General features: G+C 40.6%; 1 protein-coding gene across 1 annotated transcript in view; it reads left to right on the top strand.

The window, feature by feature from the left end:
* Positions 1–27,615, top strand: part of CCDC170 (coiled-coil domain containing 170) — a 74,576-nt gene that overhangs the window by 16,007 nt on the left and 30,954 nt on the right. Inside the window, exons 2-6 of the mRNA XM_063125692.1 lie at positions 1,532–1,663; positions 7,386–7,642; positions 8,808–8,952; positions 12,274–12,459; positions 22,061–22,378. Of these exons, the coding sequence (XP_062981762.1) occupies positions 1,532–1,663; positions 7,386–7,642; positions 8,808–8,952; positions 12,274–12,459; positions 22,061–22,378 (1,038 nt within the window). The remainder of the gene's footprint in view (positions 1–1,531; positions 1,664–7,385; positions 7,643–8,807; positions 8,953–12,273; positions 12,460–22,060; positions 22,379–27,615) is intronic.

The raw sequence follows: 27,615 nt of genomic DNA, 5'->3' as shown, positions 1-27,615 counted from the left end.
GTTGGTAGTGCATTTTTGTTATAAAAACATAAACATATTTATCATAAACACAAATGCAACAACTTTTTAAAAAACCCTTTTAAAGCCGCTTACAAAAATTTAAAATAATAATAATGTAAACATAAAAAGAATCCAAAACAACAGATAAAAGTAGAAGAAGCAACTAACAACCAGCATGCATACACATTAATAAAATGCTGCAAAAAAGGAGGAATAATTTTAAGGTCCATTTAAAGGCAGATACATATGAGCCTATATGCACCTCTTTAGGGAGAAAGTTCCAATGGTGTGGAGCCACCACAGAAAAGGCCCTCTTTCTGGTGCCCAGCAGTCTGATTGTGGGCCAGAAATCAAGACCTCTGAGGCCCATTTCAAGGCCTGGGCAGGTTTGTATGGGTGCAGATGGTCCTTCAGATAAGCTGGTCCCAAACTGTTGAAGGCTTTAAAGGTCAAAACCCACACTTTAATTTGAGCCCAGAATCAAACTGGCATGCACCCAGTGTATCATATGATCAGAACACCGGGTCCCCACAAGCATCCTGATGGCTGCATTCTGTACCAGTTGAAATTTCTGGACTGTCTTTGAAGGTAGCCACATGTAAAGCAGATTTCAGTAGTCTGGTCTAAATGTAACCAGATATGTAACTGATACCAGATCTGCCTTGTTAGGGTTCCAGCTGGCAAATCATCCTAAGCTGGTAAAGGCTGTTCTAGACACCTCCATAGATACCTCCAAGTACACAAAAAGCCACACACTGGCCTGGTTCAGACAACACACTAAACCATGCGGCTTAACCACAAAATGGTTAATGGAATGCATTCTGTTAACCATTTTGTGGTTAAGCCGCATGGTTTAGTGTGTTGTCTGAACCAGGCCACTGTTTTTAAAAGGGGAGTGCAACCCTGTCCAAAATTTGTTGCAGACCATCCAGTTCAGCAGTCTTCCCAACCAACAGTACTTCAGTCTTGTCCGGATTAAACTTCAACTTGTTTCAGAATTGCTTCCAGGTACACGTTCAGAGTTTCCACCATGTTCCTGGGACTACCTGTCTGTCATATGCCTATTGATGACATCTCAGCCCAAACGTCTCTCATCACTTTCCTGTAGATGTTGAAAAGCATAGGGGTCAAGATAGAACCCAGAAGTACCCCAATGGCTATGAGGTGGAACAGAAGTCCCCCTTTACTATCTTCTGGCTCTGTCCCTCCAGAAAGGACTAGAAGTCACCGTAACATGCTTCCAATCCCACTGTACAGTGGGAACCCAAAAGAATACCATGGTCAATTGTATCAAAAGCCATTGAAAGGTCCAGGTGAACCCACAGGATTGTACTCCCCTGTCCATTCCAAGGTGCAGGTCATCCATTGGGGTGATCAAGGCAGTTTCCATTAAAAAACCAGTTTGGAAAACAGATTGAAATGGATCCAAATAATCAGAATAGCTTCCTTAAATGGTTCCTTTGCAATAAAACTGAAGCAGGATGAATTTTGATCCTGATCTTGGTTTTGTGCGTGTGTTTGTTTTAACCAGGGAGCTCATAATTATTTGCTTTTGGATGTTCCTGTCACTCGAGAACAGCTTTGTCATTATCGGAATGCAGCGGAAATGGCCCATAGTGAGCTTGCAGCCCTCTTGGTAAAGTATGAATGTGCCCAGGCAGAGGTAAGTTTTGAAAGAGGCAATCCTCCTTGCATGAAAATGTTTGTTGACCTAGTAAAAGCATCTCATAGGCTACCCTTACTGCTTGGCACAATGCACATGCCGTTAAATGCTACATTAAAACGGACGTCCCCCATACGTTCATGCATCATGGTCTTGGCTACTGTATTCTCTTTGTGTCCAGAGGTTTCTGTCTCCTCTAAAGCTTCCAAACTTTCCTTCAATCCTTATTACTCCACATTTATTCAGTCATTCTTGTCTCCCTGCACAAAGACTACTTCAACCTTATGAAGTAAATGAAATGCAGGCAACATAACTGTGGACAGCATGGCTGGAGAAGCTATAACCCTCTGGATGTTTTTGGATTACAGCTTCCATCATCCCTGACCATTGGCCATGTAGACTGGTCTTGATGGGAGTTGGAGTTTACGGGTTCCCCACCCCTGACAGAATTACAGCCTTGTATCCCTCCTGTATATCTGCTGTCTACTGTCTGTACCCTTGTTCAGATTTTCACTCTTTCATATTTGTCCCTTTCAACCTCTGTGTCATTGTTTGTCATGCCACTTCCAGACATTTCCTGTGGCTTTAGCTTGTCTCCTTCCTCCAAAGGCTTCCAGTGGCCATTTCTCTGCAAGCTCCATCACACCAGTGATTCACCATGCCTGGTATGCGGTTTTGCAGCCTGGTACTAAGATGACGTCATCCACATCTTACACTCATTTTGCCTCTTCCCCTCCATGTTTCATTTCTTTTTTGGAGTGGGAAAGCCTGGATTATTTTCCCTCTCTGTGAAATGAATGTGCTCCTCCCTCTGTATATTGCTGCTGTTGCGTTCTATTTGACCATCCTGTTCTTTGTTGGGGGCGTGTGTATCTAAGGGCAGCCTCTCTAACAAAAGAGGAGGGTGCGGCAATTCTCTGCTCAACCATAAAGGAGAAAGGAGAGAGGTCCCATTTAACTCTATGTTCTTACTTCTGAGTAGGCATTTTCACCTTAAAAGAAATGTGGAAAATGCACCCTCCTTGCCTGCAGCTCCCTCATTTTTCAAGATAGAGATCAAAATTGGCACAGTGATAGCTCTTAAGAAGGGCTTTAGCCACCCCAGTTTGAATCAAATTGGTTCATCCTCTGATTTTAAGAATTTTTTAAAATGGAAATTTAAAAAAAGCTTACATCTGTGTAATTTTTAAAGATAAAGAGATCAAGATTGGCATAGTGATAGCTTTTAAGGAGCGCTTTTTCCTCATAGTCCAACAGTGCGAAGGATTGCTTTTCCTTTCCTTTGATCATGTGAAGCTGTGCATCTCCAAGTTCATAAACTACAGATCTGCTGGTTCTCTTACTCAAGAGTAAATCTCATTGATTTCAACTGCATTTACGTCCAAGTCATACTAAAATCAGATGCATGCTTACCTTTGAGTAAACCCCATTGAATAGAGAGAGACTTACTTCTGAGTAACAGAAGTTAGACCTCAGAAGTAAGCATAGTGTTGCAGAGCATTTCTTTCCAGTTTGCTTTTTTAGACTTAAAAAAAAGCTTCTGACTAACCACACTATTAAAAGTCAGTACTATATGTGTTTACTCAGATGTAAGCATTTTGGTTACCTTGCAGCAAATGAGGGGACCTGACCACCTTTACAAAAGAAGTTAATTAAAATGATTGGTCATTTGCCTGCCCTTTAAAATGAGCAAAACAAATCTTCGCTCCTCCTCCCCTGTAAACCTTTCCCAAGGGGCGGGGCGGGAGATTTCACCGGCATAGTAGTGCTCCAGGTGAAAAGCTATATGAGCTGAAAGAGCACAACAGTGTCTAGACGTGAAAGTGCCCAGTGCTCGACTTGCTTCCTGAACAGATTTTTTCTTCTGGTAAGAAGGATGGCAAATATGAGAGGGCTACAAACGGAAGATGCCATCCGCCCCATCCCCCATAAAATTCAGTGAATGAGGCAGTGTACTTGCACAATAAAAAACTTATCTGGAAGCACTCTAAGTGAGGAACCCTGTTACTATATCCATCATATTGCAAATATGTGTCACAAACATGGCAAAATAATACTGCTTTTTTTTTAAAGAGTTTTTTTGCTGTTGTTTTGCTTTGTCCACATTTTCTTTTCTTTTGTTTTTTTGCACAGACAGTTTATTTGTTCCTGGTAAGAAAGTGTACTTCAATGCATACAATTATAATATTATAGAAGAAACAAGTGCACCCACATGTGGGTTCCTTTGCCTTGTTCTGTTATTGCGGGTGTGTTATTTATTTATTATTTAAAGATCTGTAGTTTATTATGAATCCATTTGCTGTTGCCAGACTTTTGATCAATTTAATTATCTTTTGAGTCAAAAGTGATTTTTTTATTGCATCTTATTATCACGTTAGGATGTAAATATAGTTCCCACGATTGTGAGGTGAAATGTTTCACTTCAACATAAGGTGAACATTTGTTATTACATTTGAAGTTTTTCAAACCCTTCTGTTAGTTCTGTAAATGGTTCTTTGGTTATATTTATTATACAGATTAAAATGTAGCTGCTTAAATGCTACAGTAGATGTTGCTCTGAATATTCCTATTTTATATTTTAAACCCTTATCTTGAATTTAACTGAACCTGACAATGTGTATTAATATTTATTTATTTATTTATTTATTACATTTTCATACGAAGCTCTCTGGGCAGTTCACAAAAATTAAAACCGTAATAAAACAACCAACAGGTTAAAAACGCAAATACAGAATACAATATAAAAAGCACAACTAGGATAGAACCACGCAGCAAAATTGATATAAGATTAAAATACAGAGTTAAAACAGTAAAATTTAAATTTAAGTTAAAATTGTTACTGAGAGAATACTGAGACAATAAAAGGTCTTCAGCTGGCAACGAAAAGAGTACAGTGTAGGCACCAGGCGGACCTCTCTAGGGAGCTCATTCCACAGCCAGGGTGCCACAGCGGAGAAAGCCCTCCTCCTAGTAGCCACCTGCCTCACTTCCTTTGGCAGGGGCTCATGGAGGAGGGCCCCTGTAGATGATCTTAAGGTCCGGGCAGGTACATATGGGAGGAGGTGTTCCTTCAAATAACCTGGTCCCAAACTGTTTAGGGCTTTGAATGTCAATACCAGCACTTTGAATCGGGCCCGGACCTGGACTGGCAGCCAATGAAGTTGTAAAAGGACTGGCGTAATGTGATCTTGCCAGCCAGTCCCTGTTAGTAAACGGGCTGCCCTGTTTTATACCACCTGATATAAGTTCAGAACAGCCACTGCCTCACCTGGGTTTGATGAAAAGGAAAGTAGAACTGGGTATCATCCGCATATTGATGACACCTCAGTCCACATCTCCGGATAACCTCCCCCAGCAGCTACATGTATATGTTAAACAGCATAGGGGATAAGATAGAGCCCTGTGGAACCCCATGGCTTAAGAGCCACGGCACAGAGCAATAATCCCCCAGCACCACCTTTTGGAATCGGCCATCCAAGTAGGAGCGGAACCACTGCAATGCAGTACCTCCAACTCCCAGCTCAGACAACCTATCCAGAAGGATACCATGGTCGTTGGTATCAAAAGCCGCTGAGAGGTCCAGGAGAACCAACAGGGTCGCACTCCCCCTGTCTCTCTCCCGACAGATGTCATCCGACAGGGCGCCAAAGCAGTTTCCATTCCAAAACCGGCCTGAAACCTGATTGAAATGGATCTAGATAATCCGTTTCATTCAAGAGTACCTGGAGTTGTCCTGCAACCACCCACTCAAGCACCTTGCCCAGGAAGGGGATGTTCGCCACTGGCCTATAATTTTTAACATCTTCCCGGTCCAGGTTTGGCTTTTTCAGGAGTGGTCTAAATACCGCCTCTTTTAAAGAGGCCGGCACCACTCCCTCTCTCAAGGAGGCATTTACAACCTCCTGGACCCAGCCGGCGATCCCCTCCTTAACTGATGTAATAAGCCATGAAGGGCAAGGGTCAAGCACACAGGTGGTCATCCGGACTTGGCCAAACACCTTGTCCACATCCTCAGGCCTCAATAACTGAAACTCATCCAATAAAACTGGATTGGCTTTATTTTTAACCTTGTTTTCTAGAACCAGCCCTGACCTATAATCTTTGGCCCAGGTTCTGAGAGTTCCATTATGCACAGGGCTATAATCTGACAATTGGTGCTTTCTGTTAAAAACAGTAGGATCCCTGTTTAGTAGAAACTGACTTGAAACCCTGACTAGAGCATTAACAGCACAATTCTATGCATGTCTACTCAGACATAAATCGCCGCCACTGAGTTACTCCCAGGTAAGTGAATATAACATTGTAGCCTAAGGCTGCAATAATGTAATGGCTTACCTGGGAGTAAGTCTCATTGAACTCAGAGGGATTCACTTATAGAATAGTAGAGTTGGAAGGGGCCTATAAGGCCATTGAGTCCAACCCCCTGCTCAATGCAAGAACCCACATTAAAGCAAACCTGGTAGATGGCTGTTCAGCTGCCTCTTGAATGCCTCTAACGTAGGAGAGCCCATGACCTCCCTAGGTAATTGGTTCCATTGACGTACTGCTCTAATAGTCAGGAAGTTTTTCCTGATGATTCAGTCAGAAGCTGGCTTCCTGTAGCTTGAGCCCATTTTTCTGTGTCCTGCACTCTGGGATGATTGAGAAAAGATCCTGGCCCTCCTCTGTGTGACAACCTTTTAAGTACTTGTAGAGTGCTATCATGTCTCCCCTCAGTCTTCTCTTCTCAAGGCTAAACATGCCTGGTTCTTGTTTCCAGACCTGTGATCATCCTCATTTTCCTCCTCTGAACCTCCTCCAGCTTGTTTGCATGCTTCTTGAAGTGTTGTGCCCAGAACTGGATACAGTACTCAGGATGAGGCCTAACCAGTGCTGAATAGAGGTGAACCAGTACCTCACATGATTTGGAAACTATATTTCTATTAATGCAGCCCAAAATAGCATTTGCATTTTTTTGCAGCTACATCACTTTTAAATAGACATGCATAGGATTGCAATGTAAAGCCCATAATAGGGATTTGGAATAGACATATTTAAATGCTGTAATAAAATTAAGAAAAAGGAGTTCATGGTTGGATATAAATTCCACTGAAATCAACTGGACTTCTAAGTAAACATGGTTAGAACTGAACTGCAAACCAGGTTAGGTCTAAGAACTTCCACTGATCTGGTGATATTTTCATTTAAATGGGCCTATTTAATTGAAGTTAAGACACTTGACAATCTTCAGAAGTTTGAGACTAGATAGTAAGGTTATGCCTTGTAACTAAAAAGAATCACATGTTTAATCCCATTGATTCTATACCTTTTTTAAAAAAAGTAGTTTTAGAATCAGGGTCTTTTTAGGATCATTGACAAAGATAGGTACATATGGAAGAAGGGGTCTCTCAAATAACTTCTATTCCCAGTAATCAGTCTCTGTCTGGATCTCTGATAGAATATATTATTTAAAGGGAACTTCTTATATAAGGAGATATTGATTCAGATCATTGGTCCATCTACAATGTTGGGCCCTGTAATGTCATGCACTGTCCTTTAAGATTAAGTGGTGATGGTAATAGGGATTGATCCTGGTACTTTACTGTATATATGGAAAGCATGTGCTCTATAGCTAAGTTATATTCCTTCTCTCTCTATCCCTGAAAATGGTTAAAATATATTTTGAATCATGTCTAGATATTCTTTAGCACAGCTACATTTTGTAATCCACCTCTGTTTATAGCTTCTAGATCTTAAATCCAAATTAGCCTCTAAAGTCGTTTCTATCCACGAACTGAAGGCTGAAGTTGAGGGCTACAAAGAGAACAATGCTAGGCAATCTTCTCTCCTCTCCTCTATGCAAAATAGACTCCAGGAGATTGAGAAGGAATCTGGAACAATTGCCATGTCTAAACAACAAGTGGATTTAAAAGCACAGGCCCTTCTTCAGGAGAATTTGGAACTGAAGGGGACAGTCCATGAACAAGAAGGTCAGATCAGGTAAGGATAGCAGATAAAATGCAGAGGAGGAGAGAAATCATGTAAGCTGCCTTGGATTCCTTGTGTGAGAGAAAATGCAAGATATACAGTATACGTAATGATAAATAATAATACATAAACTGACACCTTAACCTGAAATAATTGGCGTATATAAAGTACTTCCTGTGAGCGTCACCAGACGAGCGTTTTATCACATTCTCATTGCTGCCCACTAATGGCTTTTTGTGGGTCCTTTTGATGACGATGTCCACCTCCCATGCATCTCCTGTTCCTTCTGGCCTTCTTCCCGTCACAAAATAAGACCCCAGTAAGTCTAGTATATTTTAGAAGCGAAACTTGCCATAATCTCTTGCTGTGTGCAGGAAAAGCGGCACAATAAAAACACCCACTGAATGGGCTACGTGGCCTTTGTTTACTTCCTCTTTCTTCTCATGAGAAAGGGGAAGTTTTGTGTAACAGAAGTAGGGGTGGAGAAGCGATGGTAGGGAAACGTGATATCCTATCCACCCCGTCTGATGAAGCTCTGTATTAAAAAGAGAGATGCCTGTACTCAGGTAGTGAACCTCTCTACACCTCACAGGAAAAATGTCAAAACAAAACCTGGATGTTTTCTGCTGACTTTTTAGTCTCCTTGGTTAAGATGAAGATGTCTGTGTAAGAGAGGGATGGGCAACTTGTGGCTCTCTGGATGTTTTAGCCTACAACTCCCACCAGCCCTAGCCAGCATAGCTAATGTGAGAGCTGATGGGAGTCTTATGGCTAAACATTTGGAGGAAACCACAAATAAAGGCAACGGTTGATACGAAGCAACTAAATCAAATGCTAAAAAACATGCAGCTGCATGGTGTGAGAGTTGGAGTGTGTGTATTAAATTAGACATTGGTAATTCTTCATTAAAATACTTTCTATTATATTATTTTATGGCAGGAAACCTACTGTGCTCCAACCCACCTATTAGGCTTATGCATATTATGTGAAGAGAAATATTGTGCTTTTGCTGTTGATTGGACATTATAAAGCAAACATTGTGTGAAGATGTTGTACTACAGTGCAGAAAATATTCTTGTTCTTGATCTTAGCATAGTTCTAAACATTGATGTAAAAGTCTAAATGTTGGTGTGTGTCAATCCTATACTTTATGTGGTTTTGTTTTGTATCTTATTAGAAAATATTTGAATGAATCTGAAGAGATGAAGATCCAAGCCTCTAAGGCTAGCAGGGAGCATAGTGAATTTATTACCCACCTTTGTAATTTCTTTGACATGGGCATAAGAGGGAAAGAAGAGCCACAAGAACAACTGCTCTCAAAGGTTTTTGATTTATAGAATATTATAATTATAAGACTTAACCATATAACACCAAACTCCAGTGTTTACCATATTCTATACAGACATCTGAAGAGTCCACTGAGAATGTGTCACATATATACTTTTGTAGAAAAAGATGTCTTGTGAAGGTCTGAGGAAATCTAAAACCACAAATATTCAACAATTCATTTGTGCCGGAGTTAGAAAACACAAATTGCGACAACTGGCATGGTTCTAAAAATTAGGTTGAGGAGGAGAGAGGAAATTGAAGCAGATTTGCTACTCAAAGATACTCACTGGTCTAGTTCAGAAAATCGTGGGATAAACCACAGTGAATATCTGTGAAACAACCACCCCAACCCCCATTTCCTTCTCCTCTTCCTTTGCTTGAAAGAGGAGGGTTCCCTCCCGGTTTAGAACAAACCACAATTCCATGTTACATCCAAACTCTGGGAACTATGGTTTATTCAAACTAATCAGGAGTTTCATCCAAAGTGAAGGAAGTGCACAAAACTGAGGTGCATTATTTATTATAACCCTTGATGAATACTTTGACCATTTTTTTGAAGATTTTTGAAATAAAAATATATAGTTATTAACCATTGTGATAACTGAATGACAAACTATGTAACTAGAAAGGGGGGATTTACAAATCTCATTCTCTTTGTTAGGACTTTACTTCATCTTAGAAATTCATTCTAAGAAAAAAAAAAGTCAGAGAAGGAGGCGATAGAGCAGGGACCACACTCCAGATTGCTGCTCAGTTAAGGTTATGTTTTCTGTCAGACAATATTCATAGATTTGAAGTCCATATATTCAAGTCATTGTTGCCTGCAGATACAGATTCATTTTTTTAGTCTCACTATAGTCTTTGGGCCAGACGAGTTTTGTAGGGTTTTGAGGTGCTTCAAAATGTTAAAGGCAGTTTGAACAGAAACTAGAGCGGGGCGAAACTCAACAACAACGAAGAACCTGCATACTGCTGGGCAATTATAGCTTTCTTGTAGTACCTTAAATCTCTCAAAAATGATTGTTTGTATGAAGCTTTACTAGCATGTGCAAATGAGGCCTTTGATTCCCAAATAGAAGGCTTCCTCACATTTCATACAATGCTGCACAGCGAGCTGACTAGTGTGGGAGAGTTTTAAAAGTGCAGCACTACTTAAGACATAGTTTGGAGAAAGAAAAGGAAAGAAAGCTCAACCTTAGGCATGTCTACATGCCTAAAGGGGCCTGCTGGCTCACAGTCAGAGCTCCTATAGTTCCTCTGATGTGGTGTAGCGTGCATCACTGTAGCAAATTAACCATTTGTGTCTCGTCTTTCTCAGCATGCCACTAACATAGCAGCATGCGCCATCTTTTGTTTGCAGAATATCCTGGTGCTTGCCAAAAGTCAAGAATATAACTCACGTGACTGCTTGACTTGAGTTAAATGCTATAAAATGTACCCATTCAACACAGTGTGCTAATTAACATTTTTTACAGAGTTGATACCTGACTCTTCCCACCATTTCTTTTCATGCTTTACAATAAAGTTCAGAAATGACACCAATGCTCCATAGGACATCAGTTATATAAACTAAGCTTTGTTTGTGAACAGAATGTTGGGATTGGAAGGTATCACATGGGTAATTTATTTCAGTTTATTTGTTTAAAATATCTCCATCCTGTATTTTAGGGCAAGCTCTCACAAGGCAACTCACATCAAAAATGTTAAAGCAAAGCAATTGAACATAATAGAACAACAGTAGAGTAAAAATATATAGGAGCCAGCAATAAGGTCAATAAAAAGCATCTTGGATTTTTAAAAAGTATTTAGGGTATGCTTAAAGGCTACATAAGAATGGAAAATCAGAGTTTTCAGGGGAGGGGGCCCATCACTTTTAATGCTCTGCTGCTGTTATTGACTACTATCCTGAGCAACCTTAGTGGAGGGTCCAGGACAAGGCCTTTGAGGCCTATCTTAGGGTCTGGGCAGGTTCATATGGGCATGGATAGTCCTTCAAATAACCTGGTCACAAACTGTTCAGGTATTTATTTATTAATTATTTAAAGTATTTACATATTATTCCATGTCTAAAATAGATTCCGGAGTGGTGAATATAAGAAATAATATTTAATGGGTAGTACTAGCACTTTAAACTGAGTCCAGAAACAAATACATATGCAGTGGAGATGATTCAAAATTGGTGTGATACGATCACACCGCCTAGCCTCCACATGCACCTGATAACTGAATTTTGCACCAACTGATGTTTCCAGACTATCTGTAAAGTCAGCCTTATAAACTGAATATTTGACCATATGAAAAGGAGGACAGAGCCACTGTATCTTTAACAGTTATATAGAAAAAGGAATTTCAGCAGGTGTCATTGGTATGCATGCAGCACCTGGTGAAATATCCTCTTCATCACAACAGCTAAAGCTGCAAGAGCCCTGCCCTCTTTTGTAGATGGCCTACCTGAGATTAGTAGATGGAAATAAGAGATGGGAGATAGAGCTGTGTGTTGTCTGCATACTGCTGATACCTTTGCCCAAACATCTGCATGGTTTCTCCCAATACTCTTTGCTCCTAAAACCGAAAGAGGTTGTCACAGGGCCATGGAAAATAACCTCTGATGTCATATACACAATTTCAGGCACCCATCATTCAAGCAATGCAAAACCTTTTTTGTGGGGTGCAGCCACAGTAACTTCAATGGGATTGCTTTGCAGTCACCAGGAGTGTCTATAAGATGCCATGTTGGTTGGTGATTCCCTCAAAACCTTGCAGCATTGCTGCTGCAAGGCAAAAATGAAGGAGGGAGTGCAGGCTATCCAGCCATGAAAACTCGCAGCTCTGGCAGCTGCTATTCTGCTTGTCAATCCTGTCCTCTGTCCTATTTACCCAGAGCTATGCCCACCTGTGGATATCCCGAATCAAAGCCACCAGAAACAAGTGACACTGTGGTGACTATGGAGCCAGTCAAAAAGTCACTGTAAATCGAGACTTTGAAAACATGCAGGGTTTTGGGGGGTGGGGGAGCCCAGTGACTATGCGAGTTAGCAGCTGCGTCATGTAAATAACCCAGCGCCACTGTGCAGCTACTATGGGGTTAATAGGGCTCATAGATGCCCTCACTCTCTTTACGCTACAGTGTAATTCAATGTGTGCTTAGGTTTTCTGCTAAAATCAGTGTGATTTGAATGACCATAACTCTGGTTGAATTGTGGTATGAATTTGAAAAATAAATAAATTATAATGTGATAAGCAAGATTTAATACTGGCGGGAGCCAGTATTAAATAACGTAGTTTTAATACTTACCTAACTTCTATGCTTCCAGATCAGTGGCATGAATAAAGAGAATGTAATGCTAAAAGGACAAATTGCCACACTCAAAGAAACCGTAAACGTTCATGAGATGGAGTCGAAAGCTAATAGAGAAACCATCATGAGGCTTGTTTCAGAGCTGAGTAACGAGCAGAAAAAGACAGTGAGCTGCTCTCAAGACATGGAAAAGCTAAGCAATGTGTGTCCTTTTGATATGCTTGTTGTGGTCTCAAGTCTTTCTCTATATAAAGATGTATTTTGAAGAGTGCTGTTTGGTCAGTCTGCACAAGCGTGTATGTGAGAGAGAGGGGCTGGAGTAGGGTAGGGTGTACTCCTTGAAAAAGATATTACAGAATGTTTTCTTAGGGCTCGGCTAAACAAGATGCTGGAAATCTGTGATCAGATCACTTGTCTCCTTACATTTTAACAAATAACAGCCATATAGTACTTAATCCATATTGGAATCACAGTGCTGGGTGAGTAGGCGGATTAACAACTAAAGAAAATATCACCAAGCCAAAGCTTTTATTTGCCATCTCATGGAAAGCAAACATGTAGGCAGGCTTCACATTGTAAATTATGGTAAAAAAAAACGAACTGGAGATTCTCCAAAGTTTTCCTATTATCCTGAAAGTGGCAACCAACTTTTCAGCTGAAATTTTAACACTAAAGTTGAGAACTTTCTTGCTTCTACAGCAAAACCGCTGTAGTTAGGGGCTGCCCTTACCATGAACTAACTAAAAGCATTCACTTCTCATACAGATTCAAGTTTTCCTGCCTCTAGTCTCCATTTCTGCATGCCATTAAAAAACAACAACACCTCCAATTGAGAGTTTGTTGTATGTTATTTACATTTTTTTATTCAGATACAAAAGTATCTAATGTGTTCAAACACAGCTACAAAAGACAGATGTAGCAATTGGGTTTTAATTCAGAGAGCTTCAAGGAACTCCCCATATACTGGCCATAAGGTAAGAAAATGTGATTGTCCTCCAAGACAAGCCAACTATATGACTATAGTAGATCTCAATGTGGGAGTTGCTCAAGACTAACCAAAACAGATGTTCAAGCAACTAAAAAGAAAAGATCTTGAACCTCTCAGCTGATCTGGCTTAAATTAAAGTTTGATTATATCTAATAGATTTTAGATTGGTTAATGCTTTTAAAATGGATTTTTTAATGGGTTGATGCTTTTAATTAAAGGAACGATAAACATGTCATATGAATCTTATCAAAAACACTTCAGGGGTACATCAAGATATAAAGTGATATGTATCTCATCTGGGCATGCCAACTAAATGTAGATTCTTCCAAAGTCTAGCACAGCTATAGCATACACAAGATCACATCTGAGCTAAACTGAGTACAGTCCAGAAACTTGGAAACTGTTGGTGTTTATACTTGGAGGGACAAAGATGTTCTTTTGTGAGATAAATGGTTTATCACTTAATTCATGAAATTATGGGCCACATTTTATACATGATTTGGATTGTGGCAAGAAAGCCGCCATGAGGGTGGGAGAGGAACGCAAACTGGTCCTTTCTAGATCTCTTGTGCAGTTTTACTCTCAACCCAAGCCATGAAAAGTGGTTGGGATAGTTGTCACTTATGTTTAAAGGAACTGTGGTGTACTTAAAATTTGTTTAAAGTATGGGAGCTGTCCTTTTGGATGATGTGTTTTGTAAGCATACATTGCCTGCCAAAGTAAGTCCTGCCATTAGACGAATAAAACCACAATGGAAAATATGACAGTAACTTAACCTACAATATTAACATTTTGTTTTGTTTTGGTTCTGCCATTAACATTTTATAAGACATTAGAAACACGATCAGGTCTTAATATATGACAGTTTTGCATTCAAAACTCATGGCTATCATTGCTGATCACTGAGTTCTGTTTTCAGTCTCCTTGTGGGTGGGAACTTTTTGTAACAGACAGACAAATATAGTGTGACTTGAGGCAATGGCTGAACAGTATTAAGACCATTCAGGGCATTTTTAATCCTCTAGGAGGATTGCATGGTGGTAAATGGAAGCACTGCCATTTTGGTGGTACCATTGCTTGACAGTTGTAGCTCAACCCTATCTGTTGTGTGGGAAGGCAAGTGTCCTAGTGTTGCAGGCGAGTGGGAGGGGCCATGACTCCATGGTAGTACACATCTTTTGCATGCAGAATCTGGATCTCCAGGTAGGGCAGGAAAAACTTCTGCCTGAAAACTCAGAAAGCCACTGCCAGTCAGCATTGACAATACTGAGCTAGGCCATTTCTACATGAGGTGCTTGTGATTGGTAACTCACAGAAGTTCATAGTTTCTGTACACGATGTCATCCTCCTCCAGGGCACCACCCGCACTTTACAACTTCTATTGGGTTCTTTTTCATGTCAATGAAAGTCCAGCATTTTCCCTCCTCCCACTATGAACTGTGGTGTGTATTGAAAAAATAGCGCTTTATTGCAATAAATCTTGCAGTGTCTTCTAGCTGCTTTATAATGAACTTACCAAGAAAGACCAAGGGGGAAAAAAGGAGCTGATTGTAATCCAAAAATGAATCTCGAAGCAGAAGCCCCAGTACAGTTGCAGGATTTTAGCTTGGTGGTGGAATGGTCCTGTTTCACCTTCTCATCTCCCTCAATACAGCCTGCTGGAATGGCTGATGGAGGGAGGGAGTTGAGGGAGGAGATTTATCTCCAGATTTATGTTCCCTCTGTTGGATTTTGGCTGTGATGATACACAGCTCCCAAATCACTGAGTCAGATCATTGCATGCCCCCAAATCACTTCTTGCTGTTTTTATCTATTTTTAAACTTGGCACTCCTTCATTTCAGCACAGGTACACAACCTTTAATTGTTTAAACATTCCCAGCCCCATTTCTCATTGGAAAAATCCTGAGATGGCGAACAAATGAATTTTAAAACAAGAAATCTTATTTGCTATTTAAAAATGGGAAGACTACCACCACAAATTGAACTTGTAGTAGTAAAGCCAACCCTGCCCCATTATCACTTTCATTTCCTTTATTTAGTTTGCATTGAATTTATCTCCAGATTTTCCATTAGGATGTAAAAATTCTATAATAAACTAGCCTTGTTCTCATGTAAACCCTTATTTCCCCCTTCACTTCCAATTTAGGACCAAACCATAGTTTCCTATTTTATCCCATGCAACCTATAGCTTGTGCACACCTTAAGTTTGTCTGCAACCACAGAATGTGAAGCCGAGAAAGCAAAATGTACATATTGCTTGTTATGCAAGACTACAATCTGAGTTATAATTAAATAAAGAATGCTTCCATAGAAGTGCCCAAATTTCCATTAAGCTAACTGAAATTGGAAGGCTATTTTGAAAGGAGATATCGTATTATGATGAAAGTATGAATTATTTTTTTATTTGTGTTTTTTTTCTGCAAGTTACTTATGTGCCAGGCAGTACTTTCTGTCAGTAGGTATATTGTTGCATTTTTAATGTCTGGCCTGTACCATTCACATCCAGAGGCTAAACAGGCAGCATGAACCTACATTGCTCATTCTACAGTCCTATTCAGTCAGCCACAGCGGTAGATAGAAGAAAGATTCATGGGACATTTGTCACCACTGATCTTTTAGGCTTAATAGAACAACATGCACTTGTCAAAAGGCATTAATCTGTTCTTTATCCAGCTCTGGCTACCTATATCGGCCATGAAGGAAAAAGTCAAGCACACAGGTGGCTGTTCTTACACCTCCAAGAATCCTGTTTACATCTTCAGGCTGTACGAATTGAAAAAAATATCCATAATAATAGAAGTAATTGTCCCCATTATCTCTAAGTACTCCTCTAAAATATGGAATTGTTAGTGCTTTGTAATTGAATACACTGACTGTTTCTAAATACCAGAGAACATTCATGCTCACTCATTTCAATGTGTTGCCCTCTGCACTATTAAGTGGATGATTCAATAAGATCATGATTAACGAACATCTGTCCATGTGGAATGGGTGTAATATTCTTTGGACTCCTATTGTTTGATCTGTTTAAAGACTGCAGGGAGAAGCTGATTTTTTAGGACTCTCCTAGGGACAAACTTCTGAAGATTGGTGACGTTCTTTTTGAAGGATGATTCATCCTGTGTCACTGGGGAAGGTTGCTAGGTTCTTCTTATTTCAATGCAAACAAGGGGAAAAATTACGTTGCCCCAATTTTAAAATGTATTGGTTTCATTTAGTCACTCTAAATAGCTGCATTTTTCTTTTGTACAAAAAGTTGTATTGGTCTGTGACCATAACAAAAGCATTCATTCATTTGACAATCAGTTGCCAGGGGTACTTCTCCTGGCTCTGCATCAACTAAGCCACAACAAAAATGAGTGATTTATTCACAAGTCACTTTGCAAACTGGTCACAATGGGTGACCAAGCAGTGGTCTTCAGCAGTTTGTGAGCCAGGATATAACAGTCCTTTCTGCAAAAAGGTCATAGAATGGGAAAGGGATTCCTTCCCTTACAATGGATGTCTGCCTATGCTTTCCTTGAAAACTACCAAACTAGAAGATGTCAATCTGTCTGTTCACTTCCTTTTATTGCTTAGGAATCTAAATCTTTTTTCCTTTCAGTACTTCAGCTTGTCATTTCCCATCCCAGTAGGTCTGATACACCGTTTTTGTTGCTTTCTTTCTTGAAAACTTTTAAAATGCTTGAAAACCTTGCTTTTCTCTAGGATAAACATATCAAAATCCTTCAGCTTTACTTTATATATTTCTTTTTAAGCCTTCTTATCACCTGTCTTGCTCTTTGAATTCTTTTGCCTTTGGTATACTCCTTGAATTACAGTGCCAAGAACTGAAAGAAATACCATATCAAAGAAGGAAACTAGCATAATCTGGAATGCTTGTTGAGCTCTCATTACATCCATGCTGGCTGCTTGTAATCATTCTGTTTTCATTTAGGTATTCCAAATTAAGCAGCATCTGAACCACTATTCGCACTGCATTTTTCACTTAATTTTGTCCCTCCTTGCTGCAGTTCCAAGGCCTCCTTCATAGATGATAATTTCCCTTCATGTATATGCCTTACATGTAGAAAAAAAAAGTGTATACCTCATATGCACCATCAATGTGACTGTTTTTGCATGTCTTGTATATGCAGCAATATACATTTTTGTGTTTATTGCAGATAACTATGTTTATGTGGAATACATGGTTTTTAGTATGCAGAAGTGAATATATTTAAAAACCAAACGCGAAATTACCATAATAATCATGTTTTCCCCATACAAATTTGCTTCCAAACCCAGAATAGCTGATAGATTTTTTAAAAAATTGCTAAAGTAATGCTGAATTTAGACAATTGAACTCACACTTTCAGCTAGTTTTGAGGCAGAAGCTTAAGGCAGGATTGTGAAGTAGCCAAGTTCCAAGATTTCTTAAGAGTAAAAAAAAGAACTTGCTACGGAACGGGAAAGGGTGCATAGGTGTAATGGTACAAATTTAATAGTAAAAATAATAAAACAAAGGCTTCAATAATAAAAGAATGGTTACTTGACCTCTGTGGGATCACACCAAGAGGAAATAGTTCACATGATGTGTGTGTGTATCCACCTTCTCAAACAATCATCATTAACAGATCATGCTAAAATCACACACCAGAGGATGCAACTTCAAGTGTTTTATTTACTCTGATATTTTCCAAGGTTCGGCAATCATGTCTATTGCTCTTTAGTTTTCTGGATCTAACTTCTCTCTCTTCACTCCACACTCAGCTGCTCCCCCTCCCCCACAAAGCACTGTAGATATTCTCATTCAGTTGTTAAGAGGCCATCCTAAGAATCTGTCCAGTTCTTTGAAGATCCTTTGAAAGTTAGGCAATGCAAGCTTTAATGAATCCAGACTGACAAGCTCCTTTGTAATCCTTTCTTAACATGTCCTCCCCTTCCTTGATCCAATCAGTAGTACTTGTTACCTCATGACAGTGGTATCTTTTTTGTAAAAAGTTGAAGAAAGTAGGCAGCAAATCCTTTACAAATTTATCTGTAGCTTTTCTTTTGCATTAACTGGGCTATTACTTTATTGTCAGCTTCTAAATATCCACAAAAGCTCTGAAAGTAAGTGTAACAAACAAGGATATGTTCAAGGAGGGTAGAAGTATCAAGGGGTTTCCCTGGTTTTTTGTTTCTGTGTTGTTGTTTTACTTCCCTGTCTCGTTGCAATGGCTTTGCTTAGGTTATCTTCCTGATTTTTGTTCCCATGTGCTACCATATATTCCATAATAAGTTGTCATTCTTTGCACTGCCAACAGTCTTCCCTTTTAGTACTTAGATAATTTAAGAGATCTTGACACAACCATACCTCTTGAAAATTATGTGTGACTTCTTTCTTTCTTTGTGCAAACAGCTTTTATATATTTCTGAAACACAGCTATTACAGCCAGTGGCTATGTTTGTGATAGGCCAGGATTTTGTAGAATCTTGGTTTGCTGTGAACAGGCTTCATACTGAAGCTGAATCCTGGCAAGACAGAAGCCTTGTGGGTGAGTGGTTCCCGAGTCTGGGAAATAGGCTCATTGCCTGTTCTGGATGGGGTTGCCCTTCCCTCTTGAAAAATCAGGTTTGTAGTTTGGGGGTACTCCTAGATCCATCATTGTCGCTGGAGGCCCAAGTGGCTGCAGCAGTTTGGAGTGCCTTCTACCAGCTTCAGCTGGCTCACCAGCTACCACCTCTTCTGGACAGGGATAGCTTGGCCATGATCGTATGAGCATTAGTAACCTCAAGTCTGGATTACTACAATGCAGTCTATGTGGGGCTGCCCTTAATACTGCTTCAGAAGCTGGAGCTAGTGCAGAACACAGCAGCTCAGCTGTTGTCAGGACCTGCCTCTTTTCACCATATAACTCCTTTACTGAGGGAATGCACTGGCGGCTACCTATTGACTACCTGGCCAAGTTTAAGGTTTTGGTACTAGTTTACAAAGCCCTAAACAACTTGGGACCAGTATACCTGAGAGAGTGTCTTCTCCCTTACCAGCCTGCCTGATCACTGAGGTCGTCAGAGGGCATGCTCCTGGTGGTTCCATGTGGACCTGTGGACCGACTGGAATCCATCACGAGAAGAGTCTTTAGTATAGTGGTCCCTTTTCTGTGGAACTCTCTGGCCCTGGAGGTCATACAGGTGCCAACACTAGGCTGCTTCTAGCACCTCCTGAAAACAACTCTGTTCTGAGAGGTCTTTCTCAACTGACTAGCTTGAGAAAGGATTTTTCTGGTTCTATTGTTTTTAAATTGAACAATTTTAATTTGCTTTTAAAATCTTCTTGGTTTTACTGTTTATACCTATGTTTGCCGCTCTGGAATCTGTGTTAGATAATTGAGTGGTATATAAATATTGTAAATAACACAATAATAATAATAATAATAATAATAATAATAATAATAATAATGGCACATGTAGCCTGTTCACTCCCATTGTCTTCTCCTGCTGGCATGAGCAGCCAAACTAACCAAACTACCAAAACATCCAAACCTGGGATCCTGGCTTGTTGCTCCCAAACAAGTGGGATTTGTAAAACAAGAACAAACCCTGGTTTATAATCCTGGTTTAAAAAGGGAACAACAGACCTGGATCATGAGTTCAGACACCATGGTGGGATTTCTATTTCTGCTTAGTTTAGCCACTTGCACTAGCAAGGAGAGTGAAGTAGGAGTGAATGAGCTCCATTATGGTAAACCAGGATACACTAGAACTTGCTGTGCTGTGCCGTTTGAACATGCCCATTAACTCCTTAAAAGTTTTTTTTAAAATGGTTGGCTGTCTCTAAAGCAAAATTGCAGGGCTGGTGTCAGTTTGGCAATGTTGTGCACCTGCCAAGGCCGACACCCCAGCACGTGCCCCACTCCGATAATAGGAACAACTCTGCATGCTTCCACACACTAGGGGGCAATGGAGAATGTCCTGTAGCTTGAACAGTTCCTGTTTCTTACTCCCTCCTTTTCCTCTCCTTCATCCTCTTGCCCCTGCAGTAAGTGCCAGGCAGCTCTCTTCAGAGAAGACGCAAGTAACAATATCTCATACCTTGGCTCACTTACATTCACACACCCAGCTTTATGGGGTGCTTGTAGTTAAACAGTTTTAGACAGCCTTCTCTGGCAATGTGTATAAAAGTACTAATAAAGTAGGTTGATTTGAACTTCTTTTAAACTGGCTTCTAGCCTATGTTTATTGCTATCAATAATAAATGCTATGTTGCCAAACTTTCTCTGTATATAGCAACTCTGCTGTAAGTCACACCAGACTTTCTAACACTCCCAACCTCTGGACCCCTTGTCCCTGCTTTCCCTCTTCCTTGCTGTCACTGCCTCTTTGATTTTCCTCTATAAGCAAGTGAACAGTGATAGGAGCTACATATTCCGCTCTTCCTCTGAGCAGCTGGGTGGATTGGGACCAGAGGGCAAGGGCGGTGAATAGGCAGCTGTGAGGAGTGGATGTGCCACTCAGTGAGGGCATCTTGCTGAATGACCTCCTAAAACTCGAGCTGGCACTGCAGAAATGCATAACAGTTTTGCTCTTTGAAATTATTGTGACCAATTTGCTATTTCAGAATAGATGCCCTATAACTCTATCTACACTGTCAAATCTTAATAACTTAAAATTAGATCAACAACAGCTATTATGAAGCTGGTAAGCTCTGTTGTGCTGCACCTGTGACAGGGAAAGGGAACACTTGTGGGAATAATATTGCAATTTGAAAATGTTTCCTTAATTTTCATAATAGCTGTAATTTAATTCTTGGCACTAGAATAGTATTTTTCCTCTCTCCTACAAAGATCCTTTAAGAAAAGGAGCAGGGAAATTAAATTAAATGGAAGTATGCCAAAATATAGAAAGGCAGATTTTTCTGGCTGTGACATCTCCAATTAGAGTAGGCTTGAATGATGACAAGTATGTAAACAGTTTTCTTTCTTTTTCAAAAAAATAAATATGTTTAACATTGGAATAATTATGGAAATAAACGTGACCCTTTAAGTCTAGTGTTCTACCTCCCTTTTGGCGCTCAGAACCAGATATGTCACGAAACAAAACAGAACATGGGAGCTGGTTGCCAAAGGCTTGTACTTTACAGAGTAGAAAACTCCTTTTTCCCAGTTCTCATTCAGAAAGTAGACTGAAGTTGTAAAGGATTAGTAGCCACTGTTTCTTTTAGTTGATGCATGAACATCTAATGCTTTCTTGCCTCGGTGAAACAATGGTGCTTCTGTGGCCACAACTCCTGCAGCTCCAAACCAAGATAGGACCTTCTCAATCCCAGTTGTGGGACTGTCTCCCAAGAGAGGTTCGATCTCCTCCTTCATTTATGACTTTTAGACAGGCAGTCAATACATGTTTATTTCTTGAGGCTTTTAATGAGGTTTTAATAGTGGAGGGGCTTTTTCTTGTATCAGGATTGTATTTCGCTATTGCGAAGTAGCGGGGGCCTTTATAGGGGCTGAAAGGCAAGATATAAATGTTTCAATAAATAAATAAATAAATAAATAAATAAATTCACACCTCGAAGCCAGTGCTGTCCTGTTTTAGGGGCTGAGAGTGAATGTGGTTCACTGCTAGCCTTAAGTTGCTTATCCTGAATTCAGAAGACATGATTGTGCAAACTTTCTGCATTAGTAGCCCTGTTAGTTTCAACACAAATTCTTTCTGTGAGTTTTGTAACTAGCACAAACTAATCATAATTCCAGATATCATTGCCGCTCCACAAATAAGTTGTGAAGCAGTTTATTTATTTCTCTCTCTTTTCTGTTGCCATGCAAATAACATGATTGTTAATGGTTTTTATTTTAGGATCTAAGCAGTGCTACAACAGCTAAGCAGAACCTTGAGAAGGAGACCAGAAACCTCCAAGGCAGACTGGGTGCTTGTCAAAGGGCTTGGGAAGCCTCACAGGAAGAATTGAGCCACCTAAAGAAATGCTGCAGTGAGAAAGAAGAGAAGCTGAAAAGTATTGCAGAGGAGGCCAGGGCTGAAAAATGTACACACAAGGCATTTAAAGATCAAATCACTACTCTGCTTGGAAGTAATTCCGTTACAGTCAGACCATCAAATGAGGATATTATGAAAACAATTCAAGAAATGTGCCATGGAGAAGAGAGCAAAACAACAGTATGTGAAATCGTATTACTATTGTTCAAGATGCTTGATTTTTTTAATTGCGTCTTTTCTGTATGAATTATAATCTTACAGATGTTGGCAGCCTCCTTGTGTAATATGTCCTTAGTGAAAAACAAAGCAAACAACCCAACCCTATTACTCATTAGTTTCAGCATGACAGCACCTGTCTCATCAGCTCAGAAAGTAGGAGGCAGGTATGTTTCAGCCAATCCAAGAGCCTCACGGCAGAAGTAGATTCAAACCATTTCACAGCTATGTGACCATAGAGAAGGCCTTTTTGGCAGTAACTGTGCTGCTGCCTGAGCATTTGGATTTAGCCATGTTCTTTTCAATAAGGTGTAAATCTTTGGGTTCTCTTCTGTCTAAAGCCTTTGCTAGACCAGGGGTTAGCCCGGTGCGAGGCCCGGGCTTGCCCTGTGCATCCAGATGACACACAGAGGCTCCCGGGCCCAGGCAGGGGTCAACCCTGCCTGGCCCTGGGGTATCGGGCTACAGTTGTAGCCTGGTATTTCCCACGTTCTCAGGCTGGGCCTGAGACTGCGGGCGTGTAGCCTGGTCCGCTGCTTTTCCCGGCTACCGCAATTACTCCCAAGTAGCTGGGAAAAGCGGCGGATAGGGTGCAGTGCTTCGCAGGAGTGCTGGGCCCATCGGAGCCGGGGGGGGGGAAGATTGGAGCTGGGGGGAGAGATGGGGGGAATCGGGGCCAGGGGCGGAATCAGGGCGGGGGGGGAATCAGGGCCGGGGGGGGGAATCAACGATCATGGGAGGGGGACATCGGAGCCAGGGGAAAGAGTGGGCAGGGGGGAGCGGGGAGAATGCTTTTATTTTAAAAACCCCCGGCTTACCTTAGCACACGAGCGTTCGTGCGCATCCATCCCCTTTAAGAGCTAAACAACATGGCGGACGCGACGGGGCTTCCGTGCAGCCCATCGCGTCTGACGTGTGGAAAGGAGCAACAGCCCGAGCTACTTCTAGCATGGGCTGGCCCCTCCTCCCACACAGATTCTCAGGTAGGTCTAGCAAGGCCCTATGACACAACGCACTGAAAGTTCTCCATTTTTCTCCTAGTTACAATCTAAGTGCTGTAGCCTAGGTTGCAGTTGAGTCTCCAGTGCAGAAAAGAAGGAAAAAGCACCATGATACAGATGCAGAAAGAGAGACAAGTTCTGCCAGTATCGTACTGCCCTTATACAAATCTATGGTGTGACCACACTTAGAATACTGTGTGAAGTTCTGGTCACTACACCTAAAAAAGGATATGATAGATCTGGAAAAAGTGCAGAAAAGGGCAACTAAAATGATTAAGGGGCTGGAGCATCTCCCCTATGAGCGAAGGTTACAACAGCTAGGATTGTTTATATTGGGAAAAAAGGAGGGTAAGGGGAGACATGATAGAGGTGTACAAAATTATGTATGGTGTGGAGAAAGTGGATAGGGAGACATTCCCCCCCCCCCGTCCCATAATATTAGAACTTGGGGTCATTCCATGAAGCTGATTGGTGGGAGTCTCAGGACAAATAAAAGGAAGTACTTCTTCACACAGTGTATAGCTAAACTATGGAATTCACTACCACAAGATATAGTGATGGCCACCAATTTGGATGGCTTTAAAAGCGGGTTAGATAAATTCCTGGAGGAGAAGGTTATCAATGGCTACTAGCCTTGATGGTTGTGCGCTGCCTCCAGTATCCAAGGCAGTAAGCCTATGTGCACCAGTTGCTGGGGAACATGGGTGGGAGGGTGCTGCTGTACTGTGTCCTGCTTGTTCATCCCTGGCTGATGGCTGGTTGGCCATTGTGTGAAAAGAGTACTGGACTAGATGGACCATTGGTCTGATCCAGCATGGTACTTCTTTCGTTCTTATGGTGCTGGAAAAATAATCTTTTTAAAAATAAATTCTTCTTTAATTAGTTTGATGTGTTTTTGATAAAATCTTTCTTCTCCTAAAGAAGGATTTTATCCGAAATGCATCAAGCTAAATAAAGAAGAATTTATTAAAGATAAGATTGTATTTATCAGCACTACAGCCTGTCTCTCTTTTCACATCTGCAGTTGAATCTCCACCATTTATTCTTCACTTTTCATGGCACCGTTACATGGATACCAATATAGGTCTTCCTTAGATGAGCATAATGGGAGATGGAGAGCAGGCAGTCTCTTACTCAGAAGTAAATCAATGAACAAGCATGCATAGGATTGCACAGCTAGGTTTGTTCAGAGTTTTAAAGGTTAAAATTGCTGCATTTCAAATTGTCCAGGGAAGGCGATATAAAGGCTGTATAGAAGCTGGAGCTCTGAATGTGGTCACATGGCCTCCACTGTCAGGAGGTGACAGCAAAAACTTTCAGATTGTTCTCCCACTGTTGCTGTAGGAGAGCAATACTCCTCTACTTTCCCAGGACCTTGAACGGGAAAGAAACAAAGTGGCAGGTTGGCTAACCTGTGTGTATGTTGGTATGGCACTGGCCTCACTCCCTGGACTGTAGGAAGCCCTTCCTCTTTTCCATGGAGGGGAGAGGTTCCTAAGTAAGAGGAGCATGGTCAGGGCTGCCAGGGCTTCAGGCAGAAATACCAGATGACGGGGTTGTGAAGAAAAGATTTCTGGTGATAGACAATGTCTAGGCTTCTTCATTTATTTATTTATTTATTTATTTATTACATTTTTATACCGCCCAATAGCCGAAGCTCTCTGGGCGGTTCACAGAGAGCTTCATGAGAATGCTGGGATGCAGTTTTTAGACCTGAACGTTTTCCATGATATACAAACTATTATTTTATTTTATTTTTATGGGGAGAGAGGGAACTAGTTAATGGCTTTATACAAGCTCATTATCAAAGTACATGCCTGCATGAATTGCAATGTTAGATGTTCACAGCCTTGCCAGATCACACCCAGCCCTAAGTTCTTCTGACCTGAATATTTACTGTTCACAGATATCCAGAAGACTTTGCTCATTGGCATTTTTTTTAATTATTTGGCTTTCCGCACGATGATCTTACTGCAGTTTAAGTACTTTCAGATTATCCAAATGTGCTGTAAAGACATTGATCATTTGCTAAATATGCTTTTTTATTTTAAAAACAAAAAAGAAAAGCCTTCCTATCCAATATAAAATTCCTTAGTTCTGCTTAAAGAGCTAAACCAAGATGTGATCACACAAAGAAATAAGAATACGATGTTGTTCAACAGCAGCAATGATAATAATGTTGGACAAAATGGAGAAAATTAATTTGTTAAATGAATCCATAAATCTGTTTATAGGTTAGAGTTCAGTGTGGATTTGGACTGGATCTAGGCAGATCTAGTTCAATGGACTTCTTTGTGTGGCCTTGTACTCTCTATATGGCTGTTGTAACTGTATTTCCAACATTGAAATGAAAGATATCTATTTTAATTTGTTTTGTTTTTTCAAAACATAGGATCAATGACAGCAAACTTTCACAGAGTTATAGCTCAAACCCCCTATCCCCCATTATGCCCACTTTTCCATGATGAATGAAAAATTCCAAATTATCTGGGCAGGATCTGAAGGCTCCCACCACTACCACCACCATTTTACTACATTTCAGCCAATGTCCCGGAGTTATAGCTTCCTGCCCATTTTACTCCAAACACCAGAGAAGCTAAATAATACAACATCAGAGAAGTGAAGTAATGCAGCAATAAGAAAGTACATAATCATGGCTCTCAATGGGAACAGGCTAGCAGCCCCACCCTTGAACACATCACAGCCAGGTCACAAAAGCATGCCCAGGATTTAATGCAGGGGAACGGGGGCACTGTTGACCTTTGTGTCCACTACTGTGCTTTCTCATTTCCTAAACCAGTGTTTTTCAAGTAGGGTGTCAGAATGCAATGGCTCTTGCAGTGGCAATGCTGTGCCAACTTCATGTCTTGGCTGCTGCTCATGAGATGGAGACAGCTGACTGTACGATGGATCTTCTTGATGCAGTTATAGCTTGTTAATGTTTCACTTGGGTGGGAAGATCTTTTAGGCACCCCCAAGGCATTAATAATACCTGCTTTGGCTATAACAGAGGGAAACAACTGTAGCACATTTTATTGTTTTCTGGTTCTACAAGGAGATGAGAACCATGGTACTTCCACTGCTGTATGAGTGGGTTTGGCAGATGTTAAAGGATGCACAGTGCCAGATGCGTCCTTGACCCTGAGAGAAATGGCAGCTTGCAGTGAAACCTGAGATGAAAAAGTAACAAATGTATTTGTTAAAGGAAAGTTAGCTTTTGACACACACACACACACACACACACACACACACAGAGCGCATAGAATTGGCCTGAAAAAATTGAATGCTCTGTTTATACTGTCCCAGAATGATGCCCATCAATAAGGAAGTGTGCACTTCAGCCTCTAGAGAGTTACTATTTGGAGATCAGAGGCTTAGAACAATGTCAGAAAGGACTTGAGAATACTCTAAACAAGTTATTCCCAAGAAGGTGCTCTCTGTTCTTTGGTTTTAGTTTGATGCCCTTATAGTTGATAGATCTGACCTATTGATTCCTCAAAAGGGTAAAATCAAATCTAATATGACGTGTTCATGCACAATGCTCATTTTTTAGAAAAACACACCAGAATGATATCTGCCTTTATTGATTTTAATAGCTTTTACTCTTATGTCATTCACTGTAATATATAACGAGAATTTTGTGATCCATTTTGTGCTCTTGTCAGTCTTGGAGCAGATGCCTCAATTGCCCTACCTAGTTGTGCTATAGGCCCTGAATGAATCCCTCCATGTTCAACAGTTAGATTGAAAATCATCTGTTTTCCCCCCACCTTCCCAAGATGGCTTATTTGCACCTGACTGATGTTTGGTTGATGTTTTTAGCTGTAGTTCTGCTTGCTTGTTTTTGTTGCTGTTTATGCATTTCATATCTTTTCCATACAACCTTTTCCCTGTGTGTCTCAATTGCGAGTAATATAATCCATGTATATTTGAAATGTTGTAATTTCTAAATGCTGAATCTGTCAGTGGAAAAGTGAGTGTTGCATGCATAAGTGCTTGCAAAATCAAGCAAGCTTGCTAACATGAGGACTACATCTGCTAGTCAGGAAGATGATTTAACAATATTCTCCGGGTGGAACAAGTAAATACCTAAACCCATTAAAGATAAATTCCATTACATTAAGCAATCTTATGAATGTAGTGAGTAGAACCTAATAATAATCTTAATTTTATCCATTAGAGGAGTCATGTAAAAGTTGT

Source organism: Elgaria multicarinata, chromosome 4, assembly GCF_023053635.1.
Source record: "Elgaria multicarinata webbii isolate HBS135686 ecotype San Diego chromosome 4, rElgMul1.1.pri, whole genome shotgun sequence".
NCBI lineage: Eukaryota > Metazoa > Chordata > Lepidosauria > Squamata > Anguidae > Elgaria > Elgaria multicarinata.
This window is presented reverse-complemented; position numbering and strand designations above follow the sequence as displayed.